Here is a 13,256-nt window from a genome sequence, read left to right as displayed (position 1 = left end):
CTAGCCAAGCTGACCTGGAATTCACTCTGTAGTCACAGGATGGTCTCGAACTCATGGTGATCCTCCTACCTCTGCCTTCTGAGTGCTGGGATTAAAGGCATGCGCCACCACTCCCGGGTCCCCCTAATATTTTTAACATTAGTCATTCTATCAGGGGCCACTCCAACTTGCTTTCCAAAGCCACTACTGATGCAGAATATCTTATGTGCTCATTTGTGTTTTTGTGTCTGGTGGCAAGTCTAAGATCTTTCTTGTATGGTGACCCTGAGGCAGAGAGCTGACTTTGGTACATACCAGAGGTGGAAGTGTTCCTCCTAGTTCTTGATGGAAAAGAAGGGACTGTGTTTCGGGGAACTGCCTGCAACAGGGTATAAAGCTTCCAGAGCAGATAGAACAGTCCCTTCCTTCTGTTTCATTAAACCTGTGCCTGTGGACCTGGGCTCCCTGGACTATTTGGAGGAAGTCTCCCCATCTAGCCTCACAACCAGTAATGGTGGAAGCTGAGCAGAGGGGACCAGTACCGCCAAATGTTAGCATGGTGTTTTGGAACGGGGTTAAGCATTGGGGTTGGAGAACTGACTTGTCCCAAGAGGCCTGCAGATCCTATAATACTTAGAGCAAGTCTTTTATCCATTTGATGAGCTTTACCCAGAGACCTGGCTTGGGTTGGCAAGGTGGGGAAGGGGGCAGGGGGAGAAGGCATCTTCTGAGCAGCAGCTGCGTCCCCACCCCAACTGATTGGGAGCCTCTGAGGTCAGGGGCAGGACTCTGGAGCCAGAGAGCCCCCTGGACAGTGAGCACACATTGGGGCAGGCAGAAGCTGGAAAAGTCAGATCTCAGATCCCTCATAGGGGAAGGAGGGCGGGCCTGAGGTTAACCTTCTGAAGCAGGGATTCTAAAAGCACAGCCTCCGCAGATAACAAGGACCCCTCTGGCAGACAGCAGCCCCCACATACAGTTTCTTTTATGCCAGGGTGTTCTGGATTCACCTAAAAGATTCCTTTAAAAAAAACTATTATCAAAGTCCTCTTCATTGAAACCCACTATCTGAGCAATTAAGGATTGCCCATGTGGATGTTCATGAAGTAAAACAAGAGTGGTTGTTTGCAGGGCCTTATGCATACTAGGAAAGTACTCTACCACCAAACTGTAATCCAGATTTTTTTAAATCTTTGAGATGGACTCTCACTGTTACCCAGGCTAAGCACAAACTTGCAATCTTCCTGCCTCTGCCCCTGCGCCCCCCCCCCAACTGATGGGATTACAAGGGTGCACTATAACCCTTAGCTAAATGAGGATAATAATAATAATGGGGATAATAATGATTTCAATTCCACTGAGACTGGGAAGGTTAATGTGCTTAAAAAAAAAAAAAGTCAAGTCCCAAGAAGGACTGCCAAAGCATCCATTATTATTACTAAAATGTGAGCCTGTTTGGCCACGGGCTTCCAAACCAGCTGGGCGCCCCCTGGTGGGGATGAATATCCTTGCAGCTGCGGGAAGATGTGAAGCGTGGGCTGCCTTGGATTGTTACTTCTCTTCTTTAAAACATGTGGGAGGTGATATGAGTGTGCATGCTGATGGAGGCCAGAGGACAACCTTAGTGTCATCCTCATGAACACCTTACACTTCCTTTGAGACAGTCTCTTGACCTGGACCTCACCAATTAGTCTAGACTGGCTGGCCACCAAACCCAGGGAACCTACTGTGGGAGCACCACCACCTAACACTTTTAGATAGGTGCTGGGGATTGAACTCAGATTCTCATGCTTTCAAGGAAGCACTCTACCAACTGAGTCATCTCCCCAATCCTTTTTGTTTTGTTTTTGAGACAGAGTCTCATGTATACCATGAATTTACTATGTAGCTGAGGTTGGCCTTGAACTCCTGATCTTCCTGCCTCCATCTTACAAAGGGCTGGGATAAGAAGTGTGCCACCATGGCCAGATGAGGTGGCTTACACTCGTCACTTCCACTCTTCCTCTTGTGGTAGATTATTGCTAGTTTCCTTGTATTATTAGCAGCATTGTTCATTGGGGGTGTTTTGCTAGGTACCTTTGTAAATGGAATCCCAGTTCCCATTCTATATCAGGCCAGCTAACCCTCTCATGGACTCCAAAAGATCTGTATGGCAGAGTGCTCTCCCATCGGAGTACCCATGTGTACGTGCACACACACATGCACACAGAGGGCTTGGGTCCAAGCCAAGGTTGTGTATCTCTAAGAATCCTTCTGTGCATGAGCGCTCCCAGTTTTAATCCATCCTATCCTTTGTACTTTAGAACTCAGCATATTTCTCCCCAGCCATACCTTACTCTGCTAAGGGAACAGAATCCTGGCTGAGCCACACTAAATCCTTTCTACCCTGGTCATGATGGTTAACCTGACATTTTTATTGAAGCCCATTCATGTATATATGCCCATTACATACAACATCCTGCATTGGGTAGGTGAGGAAGTTGGGCCCCCAAAGAGGTCACATATCCAAGCAGGCTTTTGTCAAGACACTTTCTGGTAGCCAGGCATGATGGCACAAGCCCAGTGGCACCCAAGAGGTGAAAGCAACAGGACTGTGAGTTCAAGCCCAGCCTGAGATACATAGTGAGACCAACCCCATCTCAAAATAAACAAATATCAAACAGAAACTGTTCACTGGGGACCTAACTCAGTTAGTAAATTAACCTGACTCCCTTTATGGTCCCTGCAGATGCCAAGGGGACCATCCGGGAAATTGTCCTGCCCAAGGGCCTGGATCTGGATCGGCCCAAGCGGACCCGCACATCCTTCACTGCTGAGCAGCTGTACCATCTGGAGATGGAGTTCCAGCGCTGCCAGTACGTGGTGGGTCGCGAACGTACAGAGCTGGCCCGCCAGCTGAACCTCTCTGAGACCCAGGTAAAAGGCAAGCCTGACCTCTACACCCCTGTGCTGGCAGCCTGGGAGCTCCTTGGGGTATAAGTCACAGGCTGCCACAGGGAAATCTGACTCAAAGAAATTCAGGCACGCATGAGGGAAGACTTAAAGCTATAGATAGGTAGAGCAAATAAAAGTTTGAGCTGGAGATATAGCTCAGTCAGTTTGTCTTGCAAGCATGAAAACCTGAGTTCAAGCCCCAGTACTCTCATTTTTTTTAAATTTTCTTATTTATTTTTATTATTTATTTGAGAGAGACAGAGTGTGTGCGCCAGAGCCTCCAGCCACTGCAAACGAACTCCAGATGCATGCACCCCCTTGTGCATCTGACTTATGTGGGTCCTGGGGAATCGAGCCTCTAACCAGGTTCCTTAGTCTTCACAGGCAAACGCTTACCACTAAGCCATCTCTCAGTCCTGTAGCATGTTTGTCATCCCAGCACCAAAGACAGCCTGAAGGCACACTGTCTAGCCTTCACCAAGAGACCCTGTCTCAAGAAAGGTGATGGAATCTGAGGAATAACACCTGAGGTTGTTGTCCTTTACCCCTACACACCTGAGAGGGAGGGAGGGGGGGAGAGCAGGAGGGAACGAAGAAAAGGGAGAGTGACAAAGAAGAGAGCATCCAGAGACAAAGAAGATGGAAAAGACCAGAAAAATGAGACGCCTTCAAGAAGCAAGGATGGGCTTAGGAGGATCTTGGCTTATTAGAGACGCCTCAGGAAAGGATAGTGAGGAGTTGTCTTACTGGAACAAAGATTCTGGGGAGCAGCCAGGCATAATGGTATGAATGTGCAGAGCCTGGTGCTTATGAGGCTCAGAGAGGAGCATCTGAGACCAGCCTAGGCAAACTAGGGAGAGTCTGTCTCCAAAGAACTCAACAGAAGGTTCTGGAGAGATATGAGCTTTGACAAGACTGGAGTGGGGGCCTCTCTCCATTTCCCACCCTTGCAGCAGTCTGCCATCTCAGTGTCCGCAGATCCTCTTTGAGAAGAGGCATCTGGATGCCCGTCCCTCTTCCTTCTGGAAAGGCTGGCATTCTAACAGTAATATGCATGTGGGGTGTGTCTCAGTTGAGTGCTTGCTTATCATGCACAAAGCCCTGGGCTGGATCACCACTACCACATAAAACTGGGAATAGAAATTCATGTAACCTCAGCACTCAGGAGGTGGAAGTGGGAGAATCAGAAGTTCAAAGTCCCCCTTGGCAATATATAGTATGGTCATGGCCAGGCTGTGATATATAAGACCCTGCGTCAAAAAAACAAAAACAACTAAGGGTTGGGGAGATTGCTCACTGGTTAAGAGCACTGGCTGCATAAGCATGAAGACCCGAAAGGGACTGAGATCATGTGGGTTCAATTCCACAGCATCCACACTGTGGGGAGCAGAGACTAAGAGAATAGTAGGGCTGGTAAACACTGCAGCTCTGGGTTCAGAGAGAGACTCTGTCTCAAAAAAATGCATAAATCAGTGATAGAAGAGGAAATCACATGTTTTACTGTAGCCTCCACACACATGTGCACAGGGTGCATACATCTGCACAAACGTGCACACACACCAACATACATAACACACACACACGCACACACACACACACCAAAATAAAATAAAATGAAATGAAAAAAAAACACAGAAACGATGCTGGGGAAATTATTCAGTGGGTAAGAGTGCCTTCTACTCAAAGCATGAGGACCTGAATTAGATCCTCAGCACCCACATACAAAACCAGGTGTGGCCTCCCTGGGGAGGCAGAGACTTGAAGGCTAGGTAGTCTAGCCAAATCAGTGAGTTCCGGGTTCAGTGAGAGACCCTGTCTCAAAAAAATAAGATGGGGGGAGGGAGCGCATTACCATGGCATATTGATTACAATCATGGAAGTTGTTAATTAAAACATAATTTAAAAAAATAAGATAGAGAATGAACATTCAAAAGAACTTTTCATTGGGGTGGTCAGAGGAGGCCTCTTTGAGGAAAGGAAATTGAGCTAAGACCTGAATAACAAGGATGACATGGCCAGAGAAGAAAGACAGAGGATGACTAAAAACCTTGGGTTGGACCTGGTACAGAGTATTCTAGAAATGCCAGAAGGGCTATGTGGCTGGAGTCAGAGAAGTCAGGGCAGATCCTGTAGGGCTTCTAGCCCATGAGAAGGCATTGAAGTAAGTGACATGAGGAGACTGGCACTTTACAGAAGCCAGTGGGTCACAGGGGACAAAAGTGTACCATCCAATCACTACTATCATGGCATCTCGAGTAGCATGGAGGAGGAGAGATGGACTGCAGTTTGGGGATTGCTCAGGAATGTACCTTCAGGTAAGGTAAAGGCAGCAGTTTAGGCATGCACACCTGAGTGATGGAGAAGTCCTTCCAGGGCAGAGGAAGCCGTGAAGGACAGTGAGTACATAATCAAGAAGGTTTTTGCAATGCTGGCACTAAAACCCATGACTTTACATGCTAGACAAGAGCTTTATCCCCAGCCAAGATGGGGGCATCTGGAAGCAGACAGTTCTTTTGGCCACAGGGCCTTATTTCTGGGTCTCCACTACCCCGAGCAGTCAGCTGCTCTGTATGGCCACTCTTTTTTGCTGTCAACCAGCATCTATCTACTTCCTAGATCCCAGCGAGGACCCAGAGAGCCCTCTGTTCGGATGGAGAAAACGTGGTACTTTCCCAGGTTCCTATCCCATATGTGGCCTCTTAATCTCCATGTGCTCACTCGCAGCCCGCCTGAAAGGACCCCGCATGAAGAGCAGCAGGGCCTCCGCTCTGCTCCTCTACTAACAGGGCTCTGCAAGATGCAGCTTCCCTGCCCCATGGCACAGGGAACAAGAAAGGTGCTGCTGGCCTCTGTCCATGGCCTGGCCTGGCCCCCAGAGGAGGGCAGGGAGCAGGAGACTCACAGGACCTCTCTCTAGGAACAGTCATGGGGCCCTCCACCCACCCTACCAGAGGCCTGTGCTGAGTGTCCTCAGGGACAGTCCTGAGGCTGGTTCTCTTTCTTTAGAGGAAGCCCATACATTGTGTCACAGAGCTTTGTTTAGTGAAGAAAGCTGGTATTTGATTAAAGCAGCATTTGAGATGGTCTGCAGAACACACCTGGAGCTCTTCATAAAACACAGGTGCCTGTGCCACCCTGGCCCTTTTCTTACCTGACTTCTAGGGCAAACTCACAACCTATATATTTTTCCTCCCAGGTGAAAATTACTGGATTGTGCTAAAATGGCCAAATCTGTCCTGTCTGGATGATAAGTACAGTGTTGCTCAAAAGAGTTCCATTTCTGCCAGGCACTGCTCACGTTCATGCCCACCAGCCCATCACAGCAGCCTCCATGAAGCACTGCCACAACCCCCATGTGCCTGATGGAAAAGCAGAGGCTCGGCCAGGGCCATCCAGCTAGTTAGAGGGAGAACCAGAGATTTGGCCTCACGGTCTTCATCACAGTTTGCCACCTCCACCACAATACTCATGTATCCCAGCACCTGCTGGTCTGTCCATGTCCCCAGCACACCTGGATCCAGATGGAATTGTATTACTCTTCATTTGTTGGTACTTGGGAGGGCCTGGATTGTATCAAACACATGTTATTTGCATGTTGTCTGAATGAATGAACAGAGTTCCCAGGGTCAGAGTAGGAAACGAACCAGGTTTGGTGGTGCACACAGCACTTAGGAAGTAGAGGCAGGAGAATCAGGGGTCCAAGGTCATCCTGGACTATTTGGTGATTTGGAGGCCCACTGTGATACATGAAACCCTGTTTCAAAACAAACAAGCCCAGAGCAGGAAAAGAGGGGTGGTGAAAATGGCCTAGGAAGAAAGAAAAGTGAGAGGCTAGTTCAGGAGTCCCATCCTTTGGCTGGTCTGGAGGCCTTTGGGAGGACCAAGGGCCCAAGGGGCAAGCTGAGGACAATCTGCCACTCTCCATTTGACAGGACCACAAGTTGGCTGGGATAAGAGCTGCACCAGTCCTTTGGCAATTGTCTTCATCCCAATACATCACTCTACCCCAGGGGCTTCTTCCAGAAGCACTTTCTTGGTGCAGAGCACAAAATCAATAGCCATATTAGATACTTAGGTATCACTCACCTCAGATTCAGTAGGTACCCATGATCCAAGTATATGTCAGGCATACCAGCACTCAGAAGGTTGAGACAAGAGGATAAAGAATTCAAGTCCAACCTCTATCTCTCTCTCATTAAAAAAAAAAAAAAAAAAAAAAAAGATTAAAGCCATTTCCAAATGGAATCAACAGTAACCACATGCCCAAATAGACAGTCTCCCAGAAAATGCCTCCTCAGCCCTGAGAACCATGTCCCTCCCTAGGGATTGTGTCATGAAGCCACCAAGTATTCCCTGTGGTCCAGGGATCCAAGATGACAGCGTGCTAACAGCCCACTGTGGAATCCTGGAGCGATGCTGCAGGAGAGGAACAAGAGCGCTGTACCTCAGGATGGCACATTGGCCAGCCACACTGTAGTCAGCCAAGAATGGCTTCCTGAAAGAGGGACTGAGCAGATCCTTAAAGAACCAGTACCTCTGGATTTAACCCTGACAAGAGGTGGGACTGAAGACATCCTGAAGGAGAAGGGATGAGTTCAGGGAACTCTGAACCTGTCCTGCATTTGCTGAGCTTTATGATCTAGCCTTAGGGAGCCCCGGATTAATGGTGGGAATAGAGAGACAGGTGTTAAAGGTGGAACACTAGCCGGGCATGGTGGCGCACGCCTTTAATCCCAGCACTTGGGAGGCAGATGTAGGAGGATCACCATGAGTTTGAGGCCACCCTAAGACGACATAGTGAATTCTAGGTCAGCCTGGGCTAGAGTGAAACCCTAGCTCAAAAATCAAAATAAATAAATAAATGAATGAAAAGGTGGAACACTAGCAGCACCTGTCCTCTTCCCCCTGCACAGAACTTTCTAGTAATCCTGATACCTCTTCCACACCCCAATTTTGATAGAAAGGGTTTGAGATGGCATCGGGCACCAGATTTTAAATGTGCCCACGTAATTCCAGTGTGCATCCAGGGCTGAGATTTACTGATCTCGTTGACATGTGACAACAAATGACATGCCAGCTCCCAGCCCCAGCTCAACCTGCCCTTTCCTTCTCTCCACCTATGTGGCCCACCTGTCAGGAGTCTCCCAACCCACCATAAGTCCACACCATCTGCCCTTGTCACACCAGAGCTGAGCCAAGACACAGTGTGTGGAAGAGCACCTTCCACAGGCTTTGTCATTCCACATTGGCCATATCCCTTGCCACAACCAGAGTGGCTTGGTGCCTTTGCCTACAAGACCCTCAGCTTCCTAGCACAGACACCATGACTTCTGAGTTTCTTTGGGCTTCTTCACTCAGAGCCACCTGTTTCTAAAGCTGGAGAGAACCAGGAAGGCTTCCATCCTTTCTCCTCAGGGCCCTCCATGCCATGGTCCCTGCTCTTTCTCTGCCATGAACTATCCCTGCTGTGAGTGAGAAGAACCTGTGACACGTGTCTAATGGCAGCATAAGTGACACGACAGTTTCCCAGCTGGTGAAGGAAGCTACTGGGAGCTACTTATGGTGCCTTCAACTGGTTCTTTCTGAGCATCCCTGCTGCCTTCGGTGGAAGGAGCTCTATCCTCATATCTCACTTGTCACCACCATGATTATGACCTCACATAACTGACCAGCCTTCTCACACAGACTGGGATAGGACCAGAGCATAGAAGGGCATCCCACCTAATGATGCACCCCTTCTCCAAGGTTCAGAAAAGGTCTCTGCCCTCTGCTGGTGACTCTCTTTAGAATATGAGGTCCTTGACACCTTTGTCAAACAAGAGGAAATGCTTTCTAAGGTCCATGGCCTCTAGGACTTGTGGCCTCCAACACTTGTGCCCTCCAGGAGCTCTCCTTCTAGGTGACATGGATTCTAGAATTCCTGTCAAATGACATTTCCAGCGGGGCTTCTCCTAAAGCCTGTCCCCTCAGGGACAGAACACAGGCATTATTCAGAACTCCAGGACCACAAAGAGCCAGCAGGGGGCTGCAGGCAGTGTGAGCAAATTGGGGATATGCCAGGCCCACCCACAAACCAAAGGCCTACATTTTGCTTCTTGCCCTTGCAGGGAGGGTTTGAACCTGGAGCTGAGAGGCCTTTCTAATACCAGTTTTCTCTACTTGGAGTTAACTAGTAGGCTATAGAGAGTGCTAGGCTGGGGTTCAGGTCCCAACCACCCATGTTCAGCTGACAGGGTGGTGAGCACTGAGTGAGGAGTGTAAAGAGATGGCTGTCATGGGTGGCCAGAGTCTAAAGGCACTGGTGTGCAGACAGCTGTGTATCCAGGCCATGAGAGGGACGCGGAGAAGGGGCTGCAGCAGGGAGGGGTTTAACAGAAGAGGAAATGTGAAAGGAGGAAGCCCACCGGAAGGAGTTGACCAAAGCTAAGTATGTACCTGTGGAGCTCAGGGTACTTTTGAGGCACCTATGGGATGATGTCTAAAAGGTAGTCGAGTGCTCAGTCTGGACCTTACAGTCTTCTGCCTGAGGCAGAGAGTTGGAATTACTAGCACATAAATGGTGGGTTTGGCCAGGAACTTGACTAAGAGCAGAGAGTGTTGGCCATGAAGGGAATTTTGATCCTTCTTCAGCTGTACCCCAAAATTACATCTTCTGTGTACCAATCTAGTCCTACATCCTATGCAAGAGTAAGCTTTAGCAATGAAGGGGTGCCCATGCTTTGGGGCTTGGGGGTCCTCACTCCACTCCCCAGAGCAGGCCTTAATGACAATCTGCTCTTCTTTCTCCCGGCTCTCCTCCCCACCTTTGTGTCCCCCCACCACCACCTCCACCTCTGCCCTCTTTCTTTTTCCTCTTCCCACCTGCTTCTCCTTCCCCTCCCCTCCTGACACCGCTGCCCACTCTCAAGGTGAAGGTCTGGTTCCAGAACCGCCGCACCAAACAGAAGAAAGATCAGAGCAGAGACCTGGAGAAGCGGGCTTCCTCCTCAGCCTCTGAGGCCTTCGCCACCTCCAACATTCTGCGGCTTCTGGAGCAGGGCCGACTGCTCTCAGTACCGAGGGCCCCCAGCCTCCTGACGCTAACTCCCAGCCTGTCAGGCCTGCCTGCTGGCCATAGGGGCACCTCCTTGGGTGACCCCAGGAACTCCTCTCCACGCCTCAACCTGCTGCCCTCATCCTCAGCATCACCCCCGCTGCCACCCCCTCTGCCAGCCATCTGCTTCTCCACGGCCCCACTCCTGGACCTGCCTGCCACCTATGAACTAGGATCCTCAGCCTTCGAGCCCTACAGTCGGCTAGAACGGAAAGTAGGCAGCCCTGGCGGGGGTGGCAAGAAAGCTAACACTTAAAGACTTCTACCTTTCTGTGACACTGAGTCCCCAGCACAGCACCACCCCAGCCTCCGGGCCCCAGTGGACTAAACTGTGCAGACACCGCCCCCCAAAGAGGAGGGGTGGCCACAGCACGCCTCCCCTACCTGCCCCCAGCTCAGAGACTTGACCAAATGGCCTTGGTCCACCAGCCCGTGTGTGTGCAAGTGCAAGGCGTGTGTCTCTCACTGAAATAAAGAAGGGAACAGCTCCCCACAGCACTAACTGGCTCTCTTCAGTCCCTGTCCTCACTGCCTAGGAAAATGAACCAGGAATGAGGAAACCTCCTAAAAGGAGGGGTAGACACTGGGATTATAGGTGGGGCTGGAGTATCCCCAGATGGGAATCCACTCTCAATGGAGCTCCCACCCAGGTGCTCCAGTCCTCGGACCTCGGTGCATTCTCTAGTGACACATCTCCATATGCAAACCTCTCTTTCAGACTTTGAAATACTTGTTAGGGGTGGGCACTGCATCCTTCAAGAGTGTAACTCATGCACGGTAAGCCAGGGCGAGTGTGGTGTGCAGAGGGCTCCCACTGCAAATGCTACAGTTTGAGTCACTCAGAAAATTCCCTTTTACTCGTCACTTTGATTAAAATGTTACTTACAGTAAATTGCAAAGCTAGAACAGAGGAGTCTTTTCATTTAATGTAATGGTTACTTTTCTCTTTGTTGTGACAAAGTCCCTGAAAAAGCAAAGAGGGTTTAATTTGGGCTTAAGATTTGAGGATGAAGTCCATCATTGTGGGAAATGATGAGGCAGTAGGAACATGAGGTCGTGTTTCATCCATAGTCAGGGAGCAGAGAGAGATGAATGCTGGTATTCAGCTCACTTTTTTATTCAGTCTGTGGGACCCTGCCCCAAGGACTGGTGCACCTGCATTCAGAGTGGGTCTTCCCTGCTCCATTAAATCTCTCTAGAAACACCCTCACAGACATGCCCAGCAGCTTCTCACCTACGTGATTCTAATCTTGCCAAGCTGGCAACCAAAAGTGACCATCACAAGTCCATCCCTGTCAACCTGACACACAAGCATCACTTTTAAACCACAGAATTCCACCCTTGGTCCCTAAAGTCTCATGTTCATCTCATAATGCATTTGGCTCCTTTTAAAAGGCTCCAAAGTTGTTTGTTTTTTTTTTCAAGGTAGGGGCTCACTCTAGCCCATGCTGACCTGGAATTGACTATGGAGTCTTAGGGTGGCCTCACAGTGATCCTCCTACCTTTGCCTCCTGAGTGCAGGGATTAAAGGCGTACACCACCATGCCTGGCTGGCTCCAAAGTTTTAACAGTTCCAAAATTGTTCAAAAGTATGAGTGCAGAATCTCTTTTGAGACTCAGATAAACTCTTAACTGAAAGTACCTTTTAACATCAAAAAACAAGTTACAGGCTGGGATGATGGTTTAGTGGTTAAAGGCACTTGCTTGCAAAGCCTGTCAGCTCAGGTTTAATTTCCCACTACCCATGTAAAGCCAGATGCTCAAAGTGGTGCATGAGTTCATTTGCAATATCTGGAGGCCCTGGAGCAACTATATTCTTCCTCCTACATCTCTCTCATAAATATTTTTAAATTAAGTTACATATTTCCTATATACAATGGCATATAGTAAACATTTCCATTCTAAAAGGGAAGAATGGCAGCTGGGGAGATGGCTTAGTGGTTAAGCACTTGCCTGTGAAGCCAAAGGACCCCAGTTCAAGGCTGGATTTCCCAGGACCCATGTTAGCCAGATGCTCAAGGGCACACACGCATCTGGAGTTCCTTTGCATTGGCTGGAGGCCCTGGCATGCCCATTGTCTCTGTCTCTGTCTCTCTCTCTCTCTCTCTCTCTGTTGCTTTCAAATAATTAAAAATAAACAAAAAATTTAAAAGGGAGGAATGGGGCAAAGTAAGAAAAGGCTGGGTCAAAGCAAGACCAAAACCTAGTGGGGCCAACACCAAATCCTGCAACTCCATGCCCAACATCTGGGGCCATTGGTGGCATCATCTGAACTTCAAAGGAATTAGGCAGTCCCACCTCTTCAGCTCTGCCATCTGCAGCATATTGGGACCTTTATTACAATACAAACTTCACCTTCACAGCTTCATGGTAGGGCTGCTCAGAGCCTTGCAGGAATCTGAAACTGCCACACACTGCCTGACCTCAGCAGCTTCCAGGAACTTTTGCAAGCCTCCATGACCCTATAGCTCTTGCATTTTCATTACCCTAAAACTAGCAACACATGGATGATGCTGCCAAGGGTTACTTCAAGCTTGTGATGTAGTCTGGCCCTCTTATGCCATAGCAATCGTGGTCTCTATGCTCTTTGGCAGCTGAATCTGAGAAAACCCTTCCCTAGATGCACTCCCAGTCCAGGCTCTCTCTTTTCCCAGTTCAAAGCAGCAGGTTTTTCTTTATTAGTGTAAATGTATTTAACAACTATAGCTGTTTTCTCCATACCCACTTTGAAACTTCACACTCTCCCACTAAAATGCACATTTTCCCTATCTTTCTGCTTTCTTTTCCTGTAAACCTAAATAAGAGCAATGACGAGAATCATAGCACAGCCAGAATGCCATCCTGCCTTGATATTTCCTCCATCAAACAAGGGAGTCCATTGCTTTTGAATATAGCCTCACTTAAATTCTCAGTGCATGGGCAGAATAAAGCTTGATTTTTTTGCCAGAATATAATAGTAATACCCTCTAGCCCCATCCCAATAGATACCTTATTCCTCTCCAAAGCCTCATAAGCTCCCAGTTATGCAGGCTTCCACTACCATTTCTCTTGACATTCTGGTCTTCCACACACCTACCAGAATAGCCCACGGAGCTCTTCTTATGCTTCTCTAGCCTGCAGCTCCCAACTTCCACAGTCCTCCCCAAACCAGTTCCAAAGGCCCACCTGGTCAGGTTTATCACCCAAACACCCCACTTCTGGTACTAATTTTCTGTGTTAATTATTCTTATCACTTTGAAAAAAGACCTAA

General features: G+C 48.8%; 1 protein-coding gene across 1 annotated transcript in view; it reads left to right on the top strand.

The window, feature by feature from the left end:
- The window catches only part of Vax2 (ventral anterior homeobox 2), a 30,007-nt gene extending 19,503 nt beyond the window's left edge, over nt 1-10,504 (top strand). The window contains exons 2-3 of the mRNA XM_004668310.2: nt 2,708-2,895; nt 9,822-10,504. Of these exons, the coding sequence (XP_004668367.1) occupies nt 2,708-2,895; nt 9,822-10,262 (629 nt within the window). The 3' untranslated portion in view covers nt 10,263-10,504. The remainder of the gene's footprint in view (nt 1-2,707; nt 2,896-9,821) is intronic.
- Nucleotides 10,505-13,256: the final 2,752 nt, after the last annotated feature.

The sequence above is a fragment of the Jaculus jaculus genome, chromosome 6, assembly GCF_020740685.1.
Source record: "Jaculus jaculus isolate mJacJac1 chromosome 6, mJacJac1.mat.Y.cur, whole genome shotgun sequence".
NCBI classification, from domain to species: domain Eukaryota; kingdom Metazoa; phylum Chordata; class Mammalia; order Rodentia; family Dipodidae; genus Jaculus; species Jaculus jaculus.
The sequence above is the reverse complement of the archived record's forward strand: the minus strand, read 5'-3'. Positions and strand labels throughout refer to the sequence as shown.